Source organism: Ipomoea nil, unplaced genomic scaffold, assembly GCF_001879475.1.
Source record: "Ipomoea nil cultivar Tokyo-kokei standard unplaced genomic scaffold, Asagao_1.1 scaffold0382, whole genome shotgun sequence".
NCBI classification, from domain to species: Eukaryota; Viridiplantae; Streptophyta; class Magnoliopsida; order Solanales; family Convolvulaceae; genus Ipomoea; species Ipomoea nil.
In genome coordinates, this window is record NW_017616810.1 from 2,597,681 (window position 1) to 2,622,629 (window position 24,949).

At 33.5% G+C, this 24,949-nt stretch overlaps 4 protein-coding genes across 5 annotated transcripts; 2 read left to right on the plus strand and 2 right to left on the minus strand.

The window, feature by feature from the left end:
- Positions 1-3,450: 3,450 nt before the first annotated feature.
- LOC109172036 lies at positions 3,451-5,191 on the minus strand. The gene is made up of 2 exons (XM_019321177.1): positions 4,939-5,191; positions 3,451-3,916 (listed from the first exon to the last, which is right to left on the minus strand). Exons 1-2 carry the CDS (start codon positions 5,018-5,020, stop codon positions 3,684-3,686), a joined length of 315 nt encoding a protein of 104 aa, XP_019176722.1. The 5' UTR covers positions 5,021-5,191; the 3' UTR covers positions 3,451-3,683.
- A 6,843-nt stretch (positions 5,192-12,034) lies between these two features.
- On the plus strand, positions 12,035-15,204 carry LOC109172034 (elongation factor 1-gamma 2-like). Its single transcript, XM_019321174.1, has 8 exons — positions 12,035-12,140; positions 12,282-12,336; positions 13,214-13,363; positions 13,461-13,521; positions 13,604-13,656; positions 13,751-13,852; positions 13,980-14,496; positions 14,597-15,204. The coding sequence occupies exons 2-8, from the start codon at positions 12,328-12,330 to the stop codon at positions 14,974-14,976; spliced, it is 1,272 nt and encodes a 423-aa protein (XP_019176719.1). The 5' UTR covers positions 12,035-12,140; positions 12,282-12,327; the 3' UTR covers positions 14,977-15,204.
- A 448-nt stretch (positions 15,205-15,652) lies between these two features.
- Positions 15,653-17,783, minus strand: LOC109172035 (12-oxophytodienoate reductase 2-like). Its single transcript, XM_019321175.1, has 6 exons — positions 17,619-17,783; positions 17,002-17,142; positions 16,775-16,905; positions 16,428-16,586; positions 15,710-16,354; positions 15,653-15,675 (listed from the first exon to the last, which is right to left on the minus strand). Exons 1-5 carry the CDS (start codon positions 17,696-17,698, stop codon positions 15,759-15,761), a joined length of 1,107 nt encoding a protein of 368 aa, XP_019176720.1. The 5' UTR covers positions 17,699-17,783; the 3' UTR covers positions 15,653-15,675; positions 15,710-15,758.
- Positions 17,784-20,672: 2,889 nt separating this feature from the next.
- Positions 20,673-23,826, plus strand: LOC109172037 (12-oxophytodienoate reductase 2-like). 2 transcript variants are annotated; one of them, XM_019321178.1, is made up of 5 exons: positions 20,673-20,893; positions 22,012-22,152; positions 22,256-22,386; positions 22,793-23,017; positions 23,179-23,826. In XM_019321178.1, the coding sequence occupies exons 1-5, from the start codon at positions 20,697-20,699 to the stop codon at positions 23,796-23,798; spliced, it is 1,314 nt and encodes a 437-aa protein (XP_019176723.1). In that variant the 5' UTR covers positions 20,673-20,696; the 3' UTR covers positions 23,799-23,826. The 2 variants fall into 2 exon arrangements, with proteins under 2 accessions (XP_019176723.1, XP_019176724.1); XM_019321179.1 differs by having other exon boundaries at positions 20,691-20,893; positions 22,793-22,969; positions 23,206-23,826.
- The last annotated feature ends 1,123 nt before the right edge of the window (positions 23,827-24,949 follow it).

Below are 24,949 nucleotides of genomic sequence, written 5' to 3' on the forward strand. Positions count from 1 at the left end.
GCATTATGCATATCTAGATAAAGGTATATTAAGAGTAGAGAATAAAGTGACGAGAGAAATTTGTAACTGCTACTCGATTGTGTGCATTGAGTGAACCCCACAGTAGTAATGTAATAACTTATAAACAAGCTAACAATTAAGATAAATTGTACATACTATGAAGACCCTGTTTGACGGACTCGACCGAGAAGGATAGGTGTTGACGGGAACTAAACATGTAACCTTCTGGTACTATAATCATGCTTCATCTACTCTTTAACCCTTTCGAGACAAGACATGACATTTTAATATAATAATGGAGTCATATGATGTCACTGTTTTACTTGTCTATTAAGGTTAGACATTCAAACTCAAGTACTAAACTATTGGTGGAATAGGTTTAAATTAGTCAATTCAAATGGGAAGAGTCTTTTTAGAGATTGTGGTAATTAACTCGTTATATTTTACTATAGCATCCATATATTTTCATTGGAAAGTCCATGGTACCTTTTAAAGTATAGTACCTTAATGTTTTTGTTCTTTGTTTTTTTTGTGTGGAAAGTTAAACTTAGTTCATAGTTGTACACATTGAGATTATTATAACACATCATTTTAATTAAGAAATATTGAGTAAGTTTATTTTATTTCTCATCCTAATTCGGTTTGGTTGAATGCATAATGTTTTATGAGGCTTGAGTTCTTGAACTCCTACATATCTAGAGTCATGAATGCATATTATTAGACATGTTTTATCTCTGAATTATCCATTATGAGATTAATCTATGATTATATATTTCTGTTCAAATAATTTGTGTCCGGTGAGTTTGACTCTTACTCAAATAAAGCTTGACTCATGGCTCTTTGACATGAAGCTTGTAGTAGTTGTATTAGCAATCTGCTTAGCTTAAGATTGCTAGGTTGTGAATTATTTATTTTCATGTTGAAGTGTCTCAGATCAAAAAAAATCTAAATTTATAATGTTATATTGTTATGAGTTCAACTAAGTGATAGAAAACATTTGTTAGCAACCATAGAATGTTGAGTTTGATTCTTATCAATGACAAAAACGAGAGGTGTGTATTTGACCTTATTGTAAATACTAGTAGTGTACAAACATTTAGGGCCTATAGGTCAATTGAAGCACATCTTGTAATTTACCCGTCTTCAGAACAAGAACGGTACGGTGAGACCTCTGAATCACTGTAATTTAGTTCTTCACTACCCTGTCGAACCAAGGTGTAATAGCCTTGAGAGCGAGAAAATTCCATTGTTTGTGGACAAGGAAGGATGAGACCTTTAAGTTTGGGGTTCAAACTTATAAAAAGTGATAGGAAAACTTGGCCTCCACGTTAAATGACTGCATTATCCTTGATAGTTTTGACCTATGAACTTGAACGGATCGGAAGAAAAAGAAAAGAAGAGATACAATTTTGAATTTAACCAAAATACAATGGAAAAGGAATCTATAGATAAAACTGGAAAACTTCCAATGAGAGTAGCAAACCATTTATGTAATCACGCGGACCATTTACTTTGGACCACTTGATGCTTTATTGCGTGTGTTGAACGGTAAACCGTTACTTTCCGACTAATACTACTCTTCTTTAAAAAAAATGTCAAATAAACCCTAAACATTATACGAAAATACAATTAGGCCCGTAATTTTTTTTAAAAGAAAAAATAATTGAACACATAAACTTATCATTTTGACGTATCTAGGTCCAATAACCGATCACCAACCTGTAATGTAATATTCGGTAATTAAATTTATGATGATTAAATTGATTGTCGACAATGATTAACAAATGTCGACGATCGCTAAGGTCGCCTTCTTCCTTAGTCGAAGAAGGCAACCAGCGCCGTATTCTTCAACTGAGGAAGAAGGTGACCATGTTCCCTTCTTCTTGGAGAAGGCGAACAACTGGTAGTCGGCGGTCGTTTTTTGTCGTCGGTGGTCTTTTTTATTATTATTATTATTTAGGATGGTGGTCAACGACAAAAATAGTTACAGGTAACTTATTGGTCACCGGTTAAGTGGATTTATTTGATTGATTTTATAAAGTTGAAGTATTTAATTGTACTTTTTTTGAAGTTGAAGGGTTTAATTACATTTTTGTATAAAGCTTCAGAGTGCATTTGACCATTTTTTCCAAAAAATATGATTGAGCCGGTTGCATATATATTTAAAATGTGATTTGTTAATTATTACATAGAAACATAATTTACCCACCGAACACATTTGGATAGTGATTGCAGGTTTTCTTTGTCATTAAAAGAAAAGATCATTGTTTCAAAAAAAAAAAAAAAAAAACATAGGATTTTTAAAAAAGAGTTTGCTACACCCCTATAATAATTTTTTTTTTTAATATTCACCTCCTTATGTAACACTACTGGATTATTTTATTTTTTTTTAAAAAATGTAACACTACTTGATTTATTTTTTGATATTTTATTAATAAGTAAATTATTATTTTTATATTCGTGATAAAAAGTCGACTAACGAATACAAAGAATTTTATAGTTTATCTTATGATAAATATTAGGGGTAAATTCACGAGAAAAAAACTCTTTCTTAAAAAACATGCTAGTGGTACTCGCAAGGAATATTACTATGTTACGTGGCTTACATTATATGAGTGAATGGAAATTTTTATAAAAAAATAAAAACAAAACAAAACAAAAGAAGTGAGTCTTATGTGAGATCGTCACAGATTAGATGGATTGGGTCATGATAAAAATTTAATACTTAGCTAAAAATGTAATATAAATTGTTTGTTACCTATTAATTAATCTACACTATTTGTTATCTTCAGCTCTGATCTCTGCTAGAAGGATTTGCTGGTTCTAACTCTTATACATATAAGAATTCATTTTGCTTTGGGGCAATTCAACTGTCAACAGTTGGTTTGATAACCATACGATTTTAAATCTGACTTTTCATGGAAGCTGTTTATTGACATTTTTTGTCTGAATCGATTAATTATGGACAACTTAGTTGATTTATAGTAGTCTACTATGGCCACAAGACAAATTTAACTCATAACACATATTCGATAACGGCTGAGAATTTTTTCGTAAATTAAACTTTTCTTTGCTGGTTTTGCCCAGATTTTCTGCTCCGCTCTCTGTCTTCACTATTCAGCATGCTTTTCTGCATGTACTTATAACCCTGGCTTGGCAGCTCTGTATGGTTTTTGGCTACTTCTCTTGTTGTATCTATGAACTTTTTAAGGTTTTTTTTTTTTTTTTTTTTTTTTTTTTGAGAAACCACTTTTTGAGGTTTAATGATCTCTTTTCTTTTTCTTTTTTTTTTTTTGCTTTATTTTTGTGTACAACTTTTTGGACAGTTACCACTTCTCCGATTCTTGGTTTTCTATTCTCCCTTTTTTGTGTTTAAGCTGATAGTTGGACTACACATTTATGTTTATATATTGTATCTACTCGGTTTTACTGTACATCTTACAAACGAGAAACGTAAAGCATAAAATTCTGGTATTTCGATAACCTTGAGAAAAAAAAATGTCTGCAAACTCTTACATATACTGCTATTCATCTATGCACAACCACAAGACTTGTAAATGCAGATTTGTAAACCTCAGAGGCAGCTAAAATGCACATAAAGAAGAAGAAAAGAATAACAAATCTTGGCGATCGATAGGGCACCTCGCATAACTACACTATGGATGAGGAAAGTTCGACCTGGATCAGATTCCCAGCTCGACGTTAAGATCATCGTCTTCTTCAAAGAGCTTTAGCAGGCGGGCGTGCTGTTCTTCTCTCCTCTTCTTCTGCCAAAACTTGAAGAGGATGACTGCCCCTCCAACGAGGGCTAAGACCCCGAGGCACACGCCAAGGACTAGCAGCGCGGTGGACTTCTTGGATGAATGGTTTGGAGAATTCGTTCCAGAGTTTGCTGGCGCCGAGACATCTGCCAACCCTTTAGAACAGAAATGGGAACACGAAATAAGTGTAAAACCACACAGAAGCTCAGTCTAAAGAAAGCTGTTCTATCGGTTATTGGAAATTAGAGCCTCTGAAAGATGAATAGTTCATAGCTAAAGCTATGTTTGAAAAATCACAAAATATCAGTGATAAGAACAGTAATCTGACACCCATCAACAAACTAGATTTGACATAATGTTACCTTCAGTGAAAGGGAAGAAATTAAACGTGCCCCAGACCCACCCCCTTCCTTCCTAACCTCCACCAAAGGAGGCTGAATCAAGGGTAAGGCAATATAGGTACCTGACCCTCCCGAACGCTTAAAGGACTGATAATCAGATTCGGGTAGACAAAATAATACCATTCGGCTAGTTCTAAATGTATTCAGCTTCAAGAATGACTAAAACTGGCAAATACCCGAGGCAACCCCAGCCAAGTTGACAAAGTTGTTGCCTTGGTAACCACAATATTACAAGTTCGACTGTTAAGGGAAGCGGCTAATTAGCTTTTTTGGTTTGAACGAGTCAGATATGAACAATCTAGGCTGATTTACTTTCTTATAATCCTTTTCCGACTAGGATCACAATGTGAAGTTTATCCAGTCCACATTCCTTCTCGGGCAGTGGGTTTTCCTCGTCATCCAAAAAGAAAAGGGCCAATACCCTATCTGTTGTCATCCCTACTCATTTCTAGGCTGAATTCACCTCTGCTCATACCAGGGGGTTAGGGGTTAATGTCAAACTAACATTTGAAGATGAAGTAATTAACCACACAATATTTGCATCCACAATGTCAACTATGCTAAAACCAAACATGTTTCAAAGTACTAATCACAGAAAAATGAGAAAAGATCCAATCTTTGCCTCTAAAACGACAATCAATAATCAAGATTCATGATTTGCAGAACAATCACTCCAATCCCACAAACCCCATCAAACCAAATCAAACAAAAAACCATCAATCTGAACAAAAATTTGAACTGGGATTCAAGAATCAGGAAGAAGCAAAGAGGCAAACCTGGAATGAAGCAGAGAAAAACTGAGAAAACTACCGACAATATCGAAGATCGCATGAGCACCAAACAAGAATCCCCTTTCATTTCTGTTTCTTTGCTCCTCTCCTGTTCTTGCAAAGCTGAAGGCGAAATCAAAGAAGAAATTTTTCTTTTGAAAGAAGCAAAGGTCAGAGTAGTTGTGCCGTCAAACTCGTTTGCGAGTCGAATTTGACCGTGAATTTCAACGAGAATTGTCTATCCTTTTACTTGGTAAGAATCGAAACTAAATTTGAGATTGGAGCAAAATCAATGCGTAACGTATACGTGGGGTAAATCATAATTTTGGAGTTTAAAAGAGAAGAGTTGACTAAATTGCATATAGTATAGATAGTTTGATGGGACAATAGTGCATTTTTAAAAGAACAATGAAAATGAGTAGGATGGTACTCGGATTTGTACTAAAATGTGTGAAATAGAAGACTTTTACGGCTATAATTCATACCGAGTATAATTGTTAATAAGTTCAGGTATTAAATATATTGGTATGCCATATATATTTTTCCAATATGAAACAAAGTGATCTCCAAAATATTTTACAAAGCATTTTCTTATATTCACGTGTATACTTCTCCCAAATACTACCCACTAAATCATTGAGCTAAGTCCGTACGGGTAAACCTATAAATAAGAGCCCGTGAGTATACTTGATTTACCTATTCATCATCTTGAACCTATAAATAAGAGCATCTCCAATAACGTTTTTGGAGCAGTAAAAACTGATGTTGAGGTTTTTTGACAATGAGAAGCTTGGATTTTCATTAGACTTTTCTCCTGCAAAGACCTTGGTTTTTGCAGTAGAAAAAAAAAACATCAGAAGGCGCACTTGGAGTGCACTGTGCGTCTCATGGGCACATGGGAAACACGCGCCGCTGGTGGCCACTCTGAAAGTCTGAAGGAATGACCATTACTGCTCCTTTTTTTTTTTTTGTCAATTCTTTTTTTTTTTCCTTTTTCTTTTTCTCCCTCTTCTCTCTCCTAATTGACACCTCAAAAAAAAAAAAAAAAAAAAAAAAAAAAAAAAAAAAAAAAACTAAGAGCAACCATATCAGTGGTTTTTGCTCAAATTTTGAGAAGAAAAAACAAACATATGTTTTGTGAACTAGTCTGAGAAGGGGTTTTTAACTCATGCAAGTTATGTATTTTTATGGCTCCCCTTGCTGATAAAATCAACAAAGAATAACATGGCAGGTGCGCGTTTCGCACACCTGCTGCGCATAGTTGGCACGTGCATTCACTAGGCGCGTAAATGACTGGTGGTTTAATTTTTTGCTTGAGCTGTCATAATTTTTTTTTCTTTGCTTCATCTCTCTTCCTCCCTCTCTTTACTACATGGAATCACAAAAACTCAATAAAATTCTTAACTGATATGGATGCTCTAAAGACTATTAATGTTGCTCTAAAATCTTTGTATACTTTCTTGTTTCAAAATGAGTTTTTTTTTGGGTCATATTTTGCTTAGTTGAAATGAAGAAAAAAAAATCAAGAATTTAAAAGTGGTTGTTAGTTGGAAACCACTTTGACGCGCCTAGTGAGTGTGTTAAAGATACACGCTCCTCTAGGCATACTCTGTCCGCTCAGGACATGACTAGTTTGTTTTTTGTTTTTGTTTTTTTTTTTACAAATTTAAAATTTGACAAAAGACTGAGAAAAATTTAAAATTAACATTAAAACCCCTGCCATCTCTTTCCCCACTCTCCTTTATTTTCTTGCCAACAACAACAAAGGCAAAACCCCTTGTCCTAAAGGCTCCTATATTCTGACCAGGTAAAATTATAAAGGGGTTAGTTATTGCGATTACTCATTATGTATTTTCCCCTCTTTTTTCCTCTCTATATGGACAAAAATCACCAAAAAATTGAACATTTTGAACCAATGAAAATGTTCTAACGTGAAAGTGTGCAACCAAATTCTCATTGAATAATGGCTTTGACATTTGAGATACATTATACTCCCTAGTTGTTTTCTCTAGGAAGCTAAAATAGGATTGGCAGCCTAACATTTAGCTTGGTTTGATGGGCACATGACTATTATGTAAACTAGGGCATGCACCCTACCTTCTTACATATTACATCAAATTTTATTACAAACTATGTAGTTTTAGTCCCTCAATTATATATATATATATATATATATATATATATATATATAGTCATTATAGTGAGAAGTTAATTTCATGATTTTCACCTAAGTATTTAGTCTCACATAATGAAATTCGTTACTCGTATTTGTTTGTGAGCCTTAATTTGACATGATAAATTATTACTTTTAGTCTCTTGACTATTCTACATGAATTATATTTGGTCTTTGACTATTAAAATTTTATAATTATGTGCATAACTATGTAATTTGTATCAAATTTGGTCATGTCGTCTAATTTCTCAGCCAACTATTGTCGGATTTCGAAACGAGTATTGCGTTTGCTTCTTCCGGAAGGAACACTTCCGGTAATAGTTAGGGCAGAAAATTTGACAACAATACCAAATGTGATACAAATTACATAATCATACATCTAATTAAAATTTTTTAATAATTAATGACTAAATGTGATTCATGTATAATAGTTAGAGGACCAAAAGTGGAATATTTTCATTTGACATGATATTTTTGTCACTTGTGTAGACTTTTTTTCTCATACAAAATATGTTGACCAACCCACTTTATTATCAATACTAGTTTTTTTACGCGCTTTGCGCGAATGAGATAATGCCCAATAATTATTTTTAAATAAGTATTTCAAAGTATATCAATGCAATATTATATAGGAGATGTTCATGCATAGGTAAATAAATGTTGAATTTGTTTATTTATATCGGTAATTTAAAGTATATAAATGCAATGTAATATATGAAAGAGATCGATTATAATTGTCACTACAATAAATGTTTGCAACTTTGTAATAACGCTAGTTTAAATACTTAGTCTTCAAACTATAGTCTAAATAAATACTACTTTTGATTTAAATTTCTCTAATTCTTCTTAATTATCTTTTGGGTTGCATTGTTATTGTTTTCATCTTCAGTACATGTCCTTTTTTTTTTTATTATTGGTAGTGTGTCATATGCAATTAGGTTACTGATAGCAGCATAGAGGGATTCATCATGCAAGAGATTATGGTGTAGGCAGTGCCATCCCTGGACATGTTTGCCCAGGGACCTTGCACACTTTGGGGGCCCCAATTACAAAACATATATACATATACTATACAGCAGGCAGTGCTGCCTGCTGTATAGTATGTGTATATATATAATTTATTTTTATTTTTATTTTTATTTTTTTACAATTGGCCCTCAAATTTGGGGGCACAATTGTAAAAAAAAAAAAAATACTTATATACATATATTATATGAGTTATATATATAATTTTTTTTTCAATTGGGAGCACAATTGTAAAAAAATAAAAATAAAAAATTGTATACTTATATACATGATTGAAAAGGCACTCCTCGAGCAATCGGGGGAGCCTAGCATCTAGGGCACCTCGGCATTCATGTATTTTTTATTTTATTTTTTAAAAATTTGTTTAAAATTTTTAAATTTTTTAAAATTTGATTATTATAAACTATTTAATACTTTAATAGTTAATACTAAAATATTAAATATTCACTTTAAAAAGATGAGTTTGAACAATTTAGAGTTATTTTGCTCAAAACGATGTCGTTTTGAGTGAAATAATTTATTTAAAAGGAATGAAGCAATAGCTTGGCCGATTAGGCGGTTTTGTCGGCGCCTAGGAGGCCGAGGTGGCACTTAGGCGGCCGAGCGGCCGCCTAGACCACCGATTATGGTGGTATTGTAAACAGGGACGGAGCCAGGACGGAACAGTGCGGGGGGCCAAACTACGATTGAAGTACTAAATCAAATACATTGATATCCCGTTAACATATCTCAAAATAATCATTACATTACAAATTCAATAAAGTTTAGAATAAATTATTTATAATTGAATCTATATTAAATTATTTTGCAATATGCTTTTCAATGCACATTACTTTGTACGGTTGAAAGAATGAAAACATTCACGCATGTTTTAAAAGACTATTGATTATTTCTTGAAAAACCCTCTTCACAACATAACATAATAGCAATTGTTTTCTCAAATACATATACTACACAATTGTTACATTATTATGCATTTTAAATTAAATACAAAATTTATCACACAACCACAAATTTACATAATTAACCAAACAAATGCACTTGATATCCATGATTTAGAATCAAACAAAACAATTATTTAAGATAAACAATAGAATATGAAACAAAAATTAACCAAACAAGTAGTTATAAATAAAAATAAAAAATAAAAATTAACTTGAAAAATATGCATAGATTTTGTTAATGACAAATTATCTTATTATAACGTATATGCCGCATATATGCATGGTTCTAGGCAGAGAAACTAGTAAGTAGGTTAAATGAAATTTAATTTGAATGTGAGTCAACAATATATGGAATACATAATTTGAAATAGGAGAGAACTGAAAAAGTTGAGAAGATGAAAAAATTTATAACTTTACCTGTAACATTAATTAAGTGGAGGGGGGCCAAATATTTTGAAAAAACAACAAAATTTTAAAATTCTATATAATATTTTTTAAAAAAAATTTAATACATATATAATATTAAAAAAATTTTGGGTGGGGGAGGGGGGCCAAGGCCCCCCTAAGCATACACTTACCTCCGTCCCTGATTGTAAATAGTTGTGGCAAAGTAAGAGATTCGATCCTTTAGAATAATGCAACGTATTTATACAATTGAACAACTATTTATTATTTATATATATGAAATAGTTGAAAAGGGGCCCAAATTACGATGTCGCACAGGACCCCCATTTTTATTGAAACAGCCCTGGGTGTAGGAAGTGTTAGATTTGCCTTGCTGTGTATATGACTGGGATTTTAGTTGTAATATGAACTCTTTAGCGTACAAACACCTATTGATATTTAGTAGTGTTTTATGTGTTGTGAGATGTGTGTCGTAGGTTATCATGTGAAAGTATTGAACAAAATATTAATATTTATTATATTTGTATAAAATACTTGGTAAATAAATAAATAAATAAAGAAATAAATAAATAAATAAATAAATAAATAAATAAATAAATATATATATATATATATATATATATATATATATATATATATATATATATATATATATATATATATATATATATAACATGTTTTGTATTATAACTTTGATATTTAATTACAAGATAATGTAAAAAAAAAAAAAAAGACAATGAACAATGTAGTGAATATAATAAATTAATAAATTTGAAAGTAAGGAATCTTTGAATTGTAGAAAATAAAGATAATATAACTAATGAAATTATATTTCTTTTAAGTTTTTTTTTTTATAATGAATAATTTTTTTTAATAAATAAAGAATTATAGACATCTAATTCTAAATTAATTAAATGCGTATGTATTATTTTTTGTTGTAGTTACTAATTTATTTATATTTAATTAATAGGAGTAATAAAGTGTCGTACATACTTTTCTTCAACAATAATGAAATCAATGATTTTTTTTTTTTTTAAATTTTCATTCCTTGTTTAGACAAATTGTTTTGAAAGTTTGTCCATGACAATTGCTACAATTGCTGTCAATAGAGGATGATAATAAATAATTCAAAATATATGGTTACAATAGATATTAATATAATGATATAGTAAAAATTAACTTACAATTTTTTTTAGAAGTTTTCATGCATTGATAAAATTTTGATGTGTAAACTTGTTCAATTGGAGCTAGTAGGATGTTAACATTGTCAATTATTTGGAAAATGATCCTACCGTTTTAGAGTCCATGTGTAATTGTATTTATGATCAACAACTTTGTAGTTAGGCCGCGCATGTCTGATGTAAGAACAATTTTGTCTGATAAAAAAATAATAGTATAATATTTGTAAAGTAATGTACAATTGTACCATTATAAAAAAAAATATAAAAAATATTAATATCATAATGGCCTAAATCATTCCAATAATTCAAAAGCATAATTGAAATATTAAGTTTTGTTTTAAATAATCAGAAGAATATTAATTAAACAAATAAAAAAACTTAACATTATTTTTTTTAAATAAAAAATTCAAGAAAATCAAATGATTTTAAAGTAGTTCCTGATTTATAATCTTTGATGCTCAACTTTGAATGCTATGTATTTAGTGGATCTAATTATTTGACCAAAATTTATGTTAAATTTTATATTATATAGATATTTTTAATACATTTTAATATATTCATAATATATGTTTAACAATTATGCCAACTATACTTGGGATGAGGTTCGAACCTAAGACCTTATATAAATTAAGAGTATGTTAAGAATAATAAATAGTTAACGGAATATTCCGTTACTAAAGTTTAAACTAATGGAATTTAGGATTATTTAAGGGAAGAAAATAATATAATAGAAGGTAAATAAGGGAATCATTAAAAGATACTAAAATCAAAATAATATGAACAATTCATTTTAAGAAACAATTAGTACTGACATTTTTTTTGTTCCAGTTAAGGGCCTAACATTATTCGCTCTTATTAAATTTGTAGAAAAAGTGCTAATATTAGTTTCAAATTGAACTTATTATTGCAATTTTCTACTTGATATGAAATAGGTTGGTCTAAGCATCTTTAAAGAAAGAAGGAGATACAATTGACCAAAAAGACTGCTAGCTTAGAATTCATGTATTTTTTTTGTTAAGTAATTATTATCCTTGTTTCATTTTACCTATGACATTTATTATTGATTAGTCAAATAAATTATATAAATTTTATGTATTAATACTCAACTTTAACAAATTTTTAAAATGACAAGTAAAATAAGACTTTTGCTTAATATATGTTTAACATTTTATTTCACAATAAGAAAAAAAAAAAAGAAGGAACTTTCATTTTATGGGCAAAATAAAATTTATTAAATATGGGGTTTACTTGCAAATTTTGAAAATTGTTCAGTAGCGGAATTCCTAAAGTGCCCTTATTCAACACACTTTCCTGGGCCGACACAGCATATTCCACAAACATTTTTCCGGTACCCATAAAAAGAACTGTTCACACGGGTAGTATATATTTATCACATTCGTATCCGATTTTGACCTCTCGATCGAAACCCTAAACCCCACTCCTGCAAGTGAAGTGGCCTACGGCGGTTTCTCAGAACAAGTAAGTCGCTAAGATAATCTCTATGAATTTCATCCGATCTGAGATTGTATTTCTCGGTTCTTAGTGTATTTGGATGCATGCGTTGGTGGAGTGTTTGGGCGACGTTAAGGGGATTTTGGTTTTTTGATTTTGATTTTTCAGGTAGCTGTGGTGGGAAAATTGTGTTGGAAGTTTCTAATCTGAAGCCATGGCTCTGGTGAGTTTTCTTAGGGATCTTGCTTTGTAATGGATTCTTAATTTTGAGCTGTAGATCTGGATATTAATTGTGTATTATCATTTTGATTGCTTAAAGTTCAGTTTTTTAGCTGATTTTGTCGTTTGGTTAGAGGGTAAGATGCTGAATTTTGCATGTTTATAGCTTATGGTTTCGCCTTTGTATTTCTTATTGTTCCTCACATTCATGTACGTCACAAATTTGTGTTTCTGGGTGTGAAAAGAATGCTGCTTTTTATGGTTCTCTTAATTGTTTTTGTGAGTCTTGTGCTCTATATTTTTGGTCTAAATTTGTAATGCCTTTTCCTTCAAATGTCTTAGTTTTATGACTTTTATCTTGGCTAAGAACAATTCTTCAAAATTAGCATGTTTGGGATTCACATGCTTGTTAAATACTCGAAGATGGTCTGTTGTGGATATTATAAACATGCTAAAAGGCATCTGTTTTTGTGAATGGCGGGGTCGACGAGGAAGGCCAAAGAAAAGCATACATTTAATTTAATCTGTAAATCTAAAAGTTATGATTTTTATTAATTTCCTTCCCTTGATAGGTTTATTAAGTCTACTTTTTTATTTTTTTTTATTGATTGATTTTGGTTGAACCTGGAATTGGGTCCATTGCTGCCTAAATAACAGGTTTTGGACTTACCAACTTAATAAGTTTATACAGTTTGTAAATAACCTGGATCTATTTTTTAGAAAAATAGATCAGTGATTGCATTTGCACATTTGTCAATGTGCTACAGTGGTCTGGTGTATATTGCTCCCTATTTTTACACTTTTGACTAAAGTAACACAGGGCTAAAGTATGTTTTCAGATTTATGTGCTATAACAAGTCTTCTTGATTCTGCATTTCTAGGTTCTGCATTCTCCCAATGAAAACAAAAACGCATTCAAGGCACTCATTGTTGCGGAATACTGTGGTGTGAAAGTTGAGCTTACGAAGAACTTTCAGATGGGTGTGTCAAACAAGACTCCCGAGTTTCTTAAGATGAACCCAATTGGAAAGGTATTGCATCAGTTCACTAGGATATACGGAGTATCAGTTTTTAATTTTTTCCCCCCTGCAATTTGTTTAATGTCTGCCAATTTTTTTCCTGTTGTAGGTTCCTGTGCTTGAAACACCCGATGGTCCTATATTTGAGAGCAATGCCATTGCACGCTATGGTGAGAGTCGTGTTATTTTTGTTTGATATACTGAATTTGAAATAGAGTTCTATTCTGACCTTTACTTTTCCTAATCCTGTAGTTGCTAAGGTGAAGCCTGACAATCCACTTTTTGGCTCTTCATTAATTGAATATGTAAGTCTTATTATTTAAATTTTGACACGGTTATAATTCACTCGTTGAAATATGTTTTTTCTTAACTCCTCTTTTTTATAATATCCTCGGGCAGGGCCACATTGAACAATGGACTGACTTTGCTGCTACAGAGATTGATGCTAATACCGCAAAATGGTTGTACCCACGCCTTGGATTTGTGATATATTTGCCTCCGGTATGTGAGACTGCCTCTATTCATACCTTATGCACTTAGCATTGTTGAACCTGTCTTGTATTAATAATTTAATATCAAGAATCAATAATGGTTTCATGGTTTTTGTTTTTTTTTGTTGTCAAAAAAGGCTGAGGAAGCTGCAATTGCTTCGCTGAAGAGATCGCTTACTGCTTTGAACACCCATCTTGCCTCTAACACTTACTTGGTTGGGCATTCTGTCACACTAGCCGACATTGTTATGATCTGCAACTTGAGCATTGGATTTAAGTGGATCATGACTAAGAGCTTCACCAAGGAATTCCCACATGTTGAGAGATATTTCTGGACATTGGTTAATCAGCCGAAATTTGCCAAGATATTGGGTGAGGTTAAACAAGCAGAATCAGTTCCACCTGTCGCATCCAAGAAGCCTGCACAACCAAAAGAATCTGCTAAACCGAAAAAGGAAGAGCCAAAGAAAGAGGCTAAGAAAGAAGCTAAGAAAGAAGATCCAAAGCCTAAGGATGATGCAGATGAAGAAGAAGCGCCCAAGCCAAAGCCAAAAAATCCTCTTGATCTCTTGCCCCCAAGCAAGATGATTCTTGATGAGTGGAAGAGGCTATACTCCAACACCAAGACCAACTTTCGTGAGGTTGCCATTAAAGGTATATTTTCCTTTCTATATGCTTTTGTCAAATATTATGTCGTTTTTGGTGTCATGAAGCTTACCACCGTTTTTTTTTCTTTCCCCCCATTGTTTTTCAGGTTTTTGGGATATGTATGATCCAGAGGGATACTCTCTTTGGTTCTGTGATTACAAGTACAATGATGAAAACACTGTTTCCTTTGTAACGATGAACAAGGTGGGCGGTTTTCTGCAGAGGATGGATCTGGCACGCAAGTATGCGTTTGGCAAGATGTTGGTGATTGGCTCAGAGCCCCCGTTCAAGGTGAAGGGGTTGTGGCTTTTCCGCGGGAAAGAAATTCCCAAGTTTGTTTTGGATGAATGTTATGACATGGAGCTGTACGAGTGGAAGCAAGTAGACATCAACGATCCAGCTCAGAAGGAGCGGGTCAGCCAGATGATTGAGGATGCCGAGCCTTTTGAAGGTGAGGCTCTTCTAGATGCAAAGTGTTTCAAGTAAGCACATTGCCACATCGTATCATTCCCATAACTCGAGTTTCGAGTTTGTAGCTTACACACTGCAAATTTTGAATTTCCTCTGTTATGAACTATCCTTTTTCTTTACTGAGAGTATTTGTAGCGGTTTTGAATTTTGACCTTTGTTTTTGGCAAGAATGTTATTTATTATCAATTGGATGGATGCTTGTTATCTTGCTAGCTAGAATGAAGTTTTGCATTTCTTTTGTCACCTTGAGAACTGTCTATTATTCTTATTGGTTTGGTTTGAGTCAGTTAGCTATGGAAAACTTAGACTAATTTATTTTCTTGTAGTCTTTAACTTAGACTAATTTATTTTCTTGTAGTCTTTGGGCAGTTGAATGATTTGATTATACGCTGTTTAGTTTTGATTTGTTTTTCTTTTGTTGTAAATTAAAGAACTCTACAAGATTTTGAAAACATTTTTATGCCAAATTCATTTCAAGTTTTATCTTTGCAATCAGATATAATTTTGAAACAATGATTTAAGATAAGAACGTTCACAGTGAACATTGTGGCAATGGAACATATTTATAACATTAAAAGAAAATGTTACAATATGATCAATACAACTACATATAGTCCCATTCTAATTAGGAACATGCAACTATAAGACAACAAGAGACTATAAAGATAAATATACCAAATAAAAGGACAAAGGTCTGTCTTGTAGAGTTCTTTGATTTACTGGAAAACCTGCTGACACTACTTGAACGTGGGTGAAACCCAGGTAAACCAGTCTAAGTTGTCTATAGCTGAATAGACTTAAGCAGTATTTTCAAGAAATGGATAGTCATTATAGCCAATAATAGGGTCTGAGGTATAAAAAGTGTTTCTGTCATACTTGTTGAGAGGGGCATTGAGCTCGAATCGCTTTGGTAAATCGGGATTGGCCAAGAATAGGCGGCCATAGACTACGAGATCACCTCGGTTTTCGGCCACCGCCTTGATCCCGTCTTCCCTGTCATAACCACCAGCAACCAAGAAAGTGCCCTTGAATGCCCTCCTCATTGGCAAAAGACTGTCAAGGCCGCAGTCACTCTTCTCCCCAACTGTTTTCATTCTTGGCTCAACCATATGGCAGTACAGAATGCCATACTTGTTCAAGGATTCAGCCATGAAAACCCCCAAACCATTTGGATTTGAGTCTCCACATTCCATATAGTTAGCAAAGGGAGAAAGCCTTATCCCCACCCTCTCACCTCCAATCTCATCTGCAACACCTTCAACCACTTCCAAAGCAAATCTGCACCGGTTTCGCAGACACCCTCCATATTCGTCTGTTCGATCATTCACTCCATCTTTCAAGAACTGTTCTATTAGATAGCCATGAGCCCCATGGATCTCCACTCCATCAAAACCTATACAATGAACAAACCATATGGTTATCATATCAGACAGGTAAAATTGTAGAGTTTTCCCATCAAAACTTACCAGCTTGGATTGCATTTCTTGCAGCAAGCCTGAAATCATTGATGACTTGAGGGATTTCATCTGCCCTTAGCCGTCGTGGAGGAGTAAACTGTGCTTGATTTTGGGGAGTTAGTGGCTTATCAGTGCTGGAGATGGGTGCTTGTCCATTGGGCTGAAAATCTGCAGAAAACTGATAGTCAGCTGAACAAGCTCTGATATCATGTTATAAGCCAAATCACATTAAAAAAAAAAAGAAAAAATTGAATCCAATTAACTGGCCAGTCTAAGGCATGACCTTATAAACCCATATTTTTCAATGTGGACTCTTAACAACAGACAACAAAATGCCATGTAGCCAACAAGATTACCTGTATTTGAGACTCTGCCAACATGCCCAATCTGGCAGAAAAAGATGCCACCTTTAGCATGCACTGCATCTACAATGGGTTTCCAGGCTTCAACCTGCTGCTTTGTCCATATACCAGGTGTATCTGGGTATCTGCAACTCAAGGTTAAAGAAGAAAGGTATGAATTTAATAGTAGAAAAACTAAAACTTGCTTAATTAATTAAAGTGAAACAATTAGGTAAAATTACCCTAGGCCAGTGTCAGAAATTGCTGTGGCTTCTGCTATTAGAAGACCTCCTTTGGTGGTTCTCTGAGAGTAATGCAAAATAGCATGAGGCTGAGGAATGGTGTTGTAAGATCTCTGCCTTGTCAAGGGTGCCAACACAATTCTGTATCAAACATTAACATCAGAAAATGGGTTAGATTATATTTGTCCCTTAATAGTAAAGGCCTAAAGGGATTATAAATCATTATTCTTGCCAACACCGTTTTGATTTATCAGGTGGTATAGTTTTTTTTTTTTTTTTTTTTAAGCGTGATTTACTTCTTTTGTGTAGTTTGCAGGATTTACACCATACTCACCCTCGAACAGTAATTACGAAAAAAATGAGGTGGTTGATTCAAAAAGGTAGATATGATTACGGGTCAAACTCAACTCATGACCCTAATCGATAAAGGATCATACGGAGGTAAACTAGTCTACGTTATCCATAGACCATAGTTGACTTGCTTAAAATAAAAATTATTAATAATTAGCCAACTATCCAACCAATTTGACTTGGATTTCCCCCAACCCGTTCAGCTTTTAGTAACTAGTTTTGTAGCCCCTCTAGTTTGATTAAGAGAGAGAGAAAGAGTTGTTTACCTGTGAGATAAGTGAAAATTTCCCATTTTATAGGGTGTGAGCAGAGGAGTTTCCTGTCCTTGGGTGACACTGTTTGCCATTTTTTAAAGGTTTCTTTTGCTTATAAACGTATGGTTTCTTTGGATATAAATGGGTTTACTTCATGGAATATGGCATTTCCTACTCGTATTTATAGAAGGTGATGATGAAATGGGGAGAGAGAGAGAGAGAGATGTAAGCGAATTGCCATTTTTCTACTCCTTGAGATCTTCATTTGACCATTCATTAATTTTTGTTTTTCCCTATTATGAAAAGAGTAATACTATATTCCATTTCTAACTTTTACTTTCTAATTTTATATTTTTACGTGATAATATTTGACTTTAAAAAATGAAGTTAGAAAAATTATTCCCACGTTTGGTGTAATCTTTGAGGTCGGAAAGTTTGAAATAATTGGGAATTAAATTTCATGATATCAAACAAAATAAATCCCACTTATGGGAGTAAGATTCATTCTTTAAGGTGACTGAGAATCTACCAAATTTATTCAATTACATATTTATCTTTTTTAATACACTTATAAATATAGAAAATTTGTTTCTCTCACCATTACTCATTTATATTCGTGTACTGTATATATATAAAAGCAAACTCTTTTTTGTTGCTCCCCAATGACGCAGCACGAGAAATGTATGTCAAGACAATTCTTTATAGTTGAGCCTACATGATATTATTATTTTTTAACTTGATTTTAATTTTTGGGCACTTAATTAATTTGATAATTTGGTATTTTCAACATACATATTGTTTTGTATTATGAATATTCTTGTTGCATACTGAACTTTTTTAGCATATGATTTATTAATTTATAAGCAATTTATTAAACTCTCAATTAATTGTTATATTTCCAGGACAACACCAAACATGTTAATTAATTTTTTCAATTATTTCCATCAAATATATTCATCGAAAATATTTTTCCTAGAATTTAATTGAGGAAAAGTACTAAACGCCCTCTAAATGTAGTATGGAGTACATTTTTTTCCTCAAAATATCACATTTTTCCTAATAAGTATTAAACTTTCCCGTATAAATAATAATCAATTTATCTATGACTAATATTACAATTTTTTCGATGAGTAGTATGTTTTCTCTCAAAAGTAATAATCAATTAATTTATCTCTAATTAGTATTACATTTTCTTCAAAAGTAACTTTTTAACCCCTAAATATTATATTTTTTTTAAAAAATATTACATTTTAAATCAAAATTATCCGTAAAACGAGTCAGGTTTAGATAGAAATACAATACATTTTTTTTTATTTAAAATGTAATACTTTTAAAACAAAATATAAGATGGATATTTATTGTAGGTGTGATCATTTAGAAATTCCGATTAATAAAAAATAATAAGAATAATGAGATATGGAAAGCAATGAAAGAGATATGGAAGTCAATATTTGGCTATAGTCAGCTGAGGTTAGTGTTCTGGAATTATTCAAATCAATGATAGATTCATAGTCCAAGCAGCCAACATCATTCATACTAACATTCTAGAGTTTTCAATTTTGAGTATCTCTAATGAGAATTTTAGTATAAGATTTGAAAATTTGAAACTTGACAATGCAAAGACTTAACTAATAAGATTATATTTATTCTTGGAGTATCTTATTAGTTTCAAATGTGACTATATGTTGAAAAAGAAAGAAAGAAACAAAATATATTAAATAAATATATGTCACGTTACACTAATAAATTTTGTAAAAAGTAAGGCTCTGATCTCAAAATTGTTGAAATGTTTGACTTTTGAATATTATAGAAAACAACCATATGAGCAACATCAACCGAGTTGGTTACACAATTAGCTTGTTCTTTTTCAGTCTTAGCCAGTTAATTATGAACAATTAAAGCTAAGTTAATTTAACTACTCATTTACCTTCTCCTAAAAAGTTGAATGCCCGTTTTGGGCATAATTCAAACACTATCACCACCAAGATTCAAACCTTGGTCTCTTCTCCCAAATATTACCCACTAAACTATTGAGCTAAGTCTGTACGGGTACCTAATCATTTACCTATTTGAATTATAATACGAGTTTCACCCTAAGCTCAATTTTTAAGGTAACCACGCGGACAAATTGCACCATTAATAAGCTAACAAATAGCACCAACCAACCAAAACTCCTAAAGTCGAAAATGAAGGTTATTTGTACGTGGACAGGAAACCAGACAAGATACATTGTACATCCCAATCATGCCTGTCATTATCATTTTTTTTTTTCTTCAAAATTTACTATACAAGTAAATGTAATTAGGCCACTGAACTCAAAAAGAATACAATTGGACCACTGAACAACGCAAAATATTGCAATTCAACCAAAAATGACTTGTTTACTTGTTAACTTGCTGATGTGGAGGTTATCATTTAAAATAATATTTTTTTATTTTATTATAATAATTTAAAATAAAAAAATTAAAAAAAAAAAAAAAAAGGTTTGCCGCCGGAGACGAAGAACCAATCTTCGTCTCCGGCAGCCTGGTCTTCGTCTCCGACCGGGGATGAAGAGCTCTTCGTCCCTGGCCGGAGCTTCGTCTCCATGCCGGAGACGAACCTCTTCGTCTCCGGCCAGGGGCGAAGAGCTCTTCGTCCCCGGTCGGAGACGAAGAAGGTTCTTCGTCTCCAGGCTGCCGGAGACGAAGACTGGTTCTTCGTCTCCGGCAGCGTTTTTTTTTTTTTTTTTTTTTTTTTTAGATTTGTTATTTTAAATTATTAAAATAAAATTAAAAAGTATTATTTTAATATTGTAACCTCCTCGTCAAGTAAACAAGTCATTTTTGGCTTAATTGCAACATTTTGTGTTGTTCAGGAGTTCAATTGCACTTTTTTTGAGTTCAATGGCATGATTGCATTTTTGTGTGTAGTTCGATGGCCTATTTGATCCTTATTCCTTTAAAATTTAAGAGATAATTAGTTCAGTAGCACACAGCCACACACAAGAAATTGTTATGGGATAAATGGTGGAATGATGATATCATGGATAACTTTATTTGTAGGAAAATGGCAATTAGCTTTCATCTCACTTCCCTTTCACCGCCTTCTATGAATACGAGAAGGAAATGCATCCAGGAAGTAAAACCACCACTTAGCTTCGGCAGAATTGTAGAAATCAGAAAAATTTGTAGAGCAAAAGTAACCTCAGAAATGGCGAACAATGTCGGCGATGTACAGGAAGAGAAGCAGCAGGAAATTCCTCTGCTCACACCCTATAAAATGGGAAACTTTCACTTATCTCACAGGTGAACAATTCTTTCAATCCCTTGTTCTTGCGAGTATTTAATTTTCTGATTTATACACTACTTGTTTCCCAATTTTGGATTGGGGGGATAGATTCATGCTTGAGATGTGTAAAAAAGTTTTGGTGAAGTTAAAAGCATTCTTGAAATAATTGAGTAGTGTAAATTCGAGATTCATCCTAGTATGATGGACTAAAACTTAGTTGCAGAAATTTGATATGTTGAGCATATAACCATTAATGTGCAATCCAACTATAAGCTTTTAGTTGAGATGGAGCACATGTTTCAATTTGGTATCAGAGCCAAACCAAAGGTCATGGATTCGAATCTCTACGGTCCACGTGAGCACATGCTTCAATTTGATAGCCACTATATGAGAGTGTTGTGTGGGTAATCCCTGCCCGCCTTGAGACCCTAGCCGACAGCCCGACCAACTTGGCTAGGGTGCTGCAATTCTAAAGTTTTTGGATATCATGGACTAGAGTTTCAAAAGAATTCTGTCATATTGATCCTCTGACTCGCTAATCAGTTATTGTCAATCTCTGCTACATGTATAGATACACTTTACCATTGTGTTTTCTGTGTCAAGGAATGCAATGGAAGCTTGAATGTTACTTGATTTGCAATACCTGTGGTATTGTGAACAAAACTTTCCCTTCCCATTTATTATGTAGTAATGGTGCAAGTCTGGCTCAAGTATAAATCAGAACTGGAAAATTAATTGGCAGAAGACTAATTGCATTTGCTGAAAAAATTTACCCTTCAGATAGGCAGTGCCTGCTAGATCTTAAGTTTCTTGTTCTTTTCAAGAGGATTCATAGCACTACAGTAGTACAGTCTTCAATTTGTTGACCCGGTGTGATAATTTGATTGCATTAATACCGAGACACTGCATATCGATCATAAAAGTATCCTTAGCATATTGAACTTCCCATATGCTCATATATTGAATTTGAGTTTTCCGTCTGTTCATTTATTGAGAAAATGGCCAATAATGTCGCAGATGACTATATTGTTTTATGGCTATGAATTTAGTTTTCCCCGTGGTTTATAATCCCCTTACTTTTTAGGGACAAATCTAAGTTATCTAACCCATTTTTTTGTGTCAATGTTTCATTTAGAATTGTTTTGGCACCCCTGACAAGGCAGAGATCTTATGGCAACGTTCCTCAGCCTCATGCTATTTTGTATTACTCTCAGAGAACCACGAAAGGGGGTCTTCTAATAGCAGAAGCCACGGTAGTTTCTGAAACTGCCCAAGGGTAATTTTAGTTTTTGTACCATTCATAAGACCCTCCAAATCCTTCTTCAAAAGTGTTCCTGCGTACTTATTACTTTTAATATTTATTTAACGTTGAGTTGCAGATATTCCGATACACCTGGTATATGGACAAAGGAGCAGGTCGAAGCCTGGAAACCCATTGTAGATGCAGTGCACGCTAAAGGCGGTATCTTTTTTTGCCAGCTTTGGCATGCCGGCCGAGTTTCAAATAAAGGTAATCTTCACTACCTGGTGTTTTGTTGGCTGTAAACTAAACATAAGTGGAGATTGTATGAGCCGAGTATGTCACACAAAGTTTTTTTGAGTGACAAGGGAAACCTGTAGCCACTACCCGAGGGTGTGCACGGGGTAATCCCGCCTTGTGGCCCTAGCCGGCAAAGGACCACAAGGAGGTAAACCAGCCTAGGTTGGTCATGGCTGACCGACTCAAACCAAAAAGGCCAATAGGCTGCTCTCGCTGGGAGTCAACTTATAACCTTGTGGTTACCAAGTAAACACTCACGCAAAGTTTTATACCATAGAAAACTGCATAAGATGGATTTTGTTATTTATGTGAGCACAGACGACTTGCTTCTGTATCCTATCTGTTTCATTCCATTAAACCAAATAGTTTTCTGCAGGTTTTCAGCCCAATGGACAAACACCTATCTCCAGCACAGACAAGCCATTGACTCCCCAAGTTCAAGCCAACGGCATTGATGTAGCAGAGTTCACTCCTCCACGACGGTTAAGGACAGATGAAATCCCTCAAATCATCAATGATTTCAGACTTGCTGCAAGAAACGCTATCGAAGCTGGTAAATTTTTTCGGGAAAAATCTACAATTTTACTGCAGATATGCTTAAATTAATATTTGTTGAATTGAAATTTTGATGACATCACACAATGATTAAACTGAACCAGTGAGATATTGTTGCATGTAGGTATTTATGTTTGTTGTGTCTGAATATTGCCCACATTCAACGTCTACACTGAACTGTGTGATTGCATACTACCGGAAATGAAATTAACCATATGGTCTGTTGTTGTATAGGTTTCGATGGAGTGGAGATCCACGGGGCTCACGGGTATCTAATAGACCAGTTCTTGAAAGATGAAATCAATGACCGAACCGACCAATACGGGGGCTCTCTGGAGAACCGATGCAGATTTGCTTTGGAAATAGTCGATGCTATTGCGAACGAGATTGGAGCTGAGAGAGTAGGGATAAGGCTTTCTCCCTTTGCTAACTATATGGAATCTGGAGACTCAAATCCAAATGCTTTGGGACTTTACATGGCTGAAGCCTTGAACAAGTATGGCATTCTGTACTGCCATATGGTTGAGCCCAGAATGAAAACAGTTGGGGAGAAGAGTGAATGCCCAGACAGTCTTTTGCCAATGAGGAAGGCATTCAAGGGCACTTTCTTGGTTGCTGGTGGTTATGAGAGGGAAGACGGGATCAAGGCGGTGGCTGAAAACCGAGGTGATCTCGTCGTCTATGGCCGACTATTCTTGGCCAATCCCGATTTACCAAAGCGATTTGAGCTCAACGCCCCTCTCAACAAGTATAACAGAGACACATTCTATACCTCGGATCCTGTGGTTGGTTATACTGACTATCCATTTCTTGAAACCACTGCTTGATATGATTCTAGGTGAGCCTCATGTATCCCAAATGTTGGGCAAATTATGCCGTGGTTGCAAAAACGGCGTCGTTTTAATCAAAACGACGTGTCCGACTTTAAAAAAAAAAAATCAGTTTCGATTGCCATTAACGACGTTATGTTGTGCATAATTTGAACTATATATCCAGAATGAATGAACTATATATCCAGAATGAATAAATTATATATCCAGAATGAATGAATTATATATCCATAATAAATGAATTATATATCCAGAATGAATGAATGAACTATATAGTTCAAATTATGCACAACATAACATCGTTAACAGCAATCTAAACTGATTTTTTTTTTTTTTTTTAAAGTCAGACGTCAAAACGACGTCGTTTTTGCATGGTGCACACGGTTACACAGCATAACGCTCCCAAATGTTGTATATGATACTATTGAGCACCAGTGTTGCCGACATGCCCAACAATAATTGGTACCAATCGTTATACCCTGCACCACGGCGCGTGTAGCACTGTTCGCCGCGCGCCTCCCAAAATGACGTCGTTTTGGTAAGTTATGTAGGGAGTTGACGTGATTATGTGTATTTTGTTTATACAATTATGTGTATTTTGTTTATACAATTATGTGTATTTGTTTATACAATTATGTACATTTTTTATACAATCGTGTACATCTTTTTTTATACAATTATGTACATTTGAAACAGGAAATTTATGTGTATTATGTTAAGAGTTGATGTTTATTATGTTAAAAGTTTATGTATATTATGTATTATGTTAGATTATATGTATTATGTTTAACCATATCCTTATAACAATTAACATAGTAGTCATCTTGTAATGCCCATGCATATTACAAACATAGATTCTCCTAAACATATATATACCCGTATAGTTCGAAATATTTTGAATTTTGGAATATTTGTGGAATTGGATATGATCTTCTTAAGATGCTGATTTAATTTGGCTAAGGAGAAAATTTCAATTTTGGTCCATTGACTATTGGAGTTGTATTAATTGCAACACTTGACTTTCAAAAATGTTAATTGAGTACCTTGACTATGCAATTTCTTTCAATTTTGGTCACTCCGGTCAAATTACCGGTAAAATCTCACCGGAAAAATTTAATAAGTCAAATAAGGAGGGTATTTTAGTCATT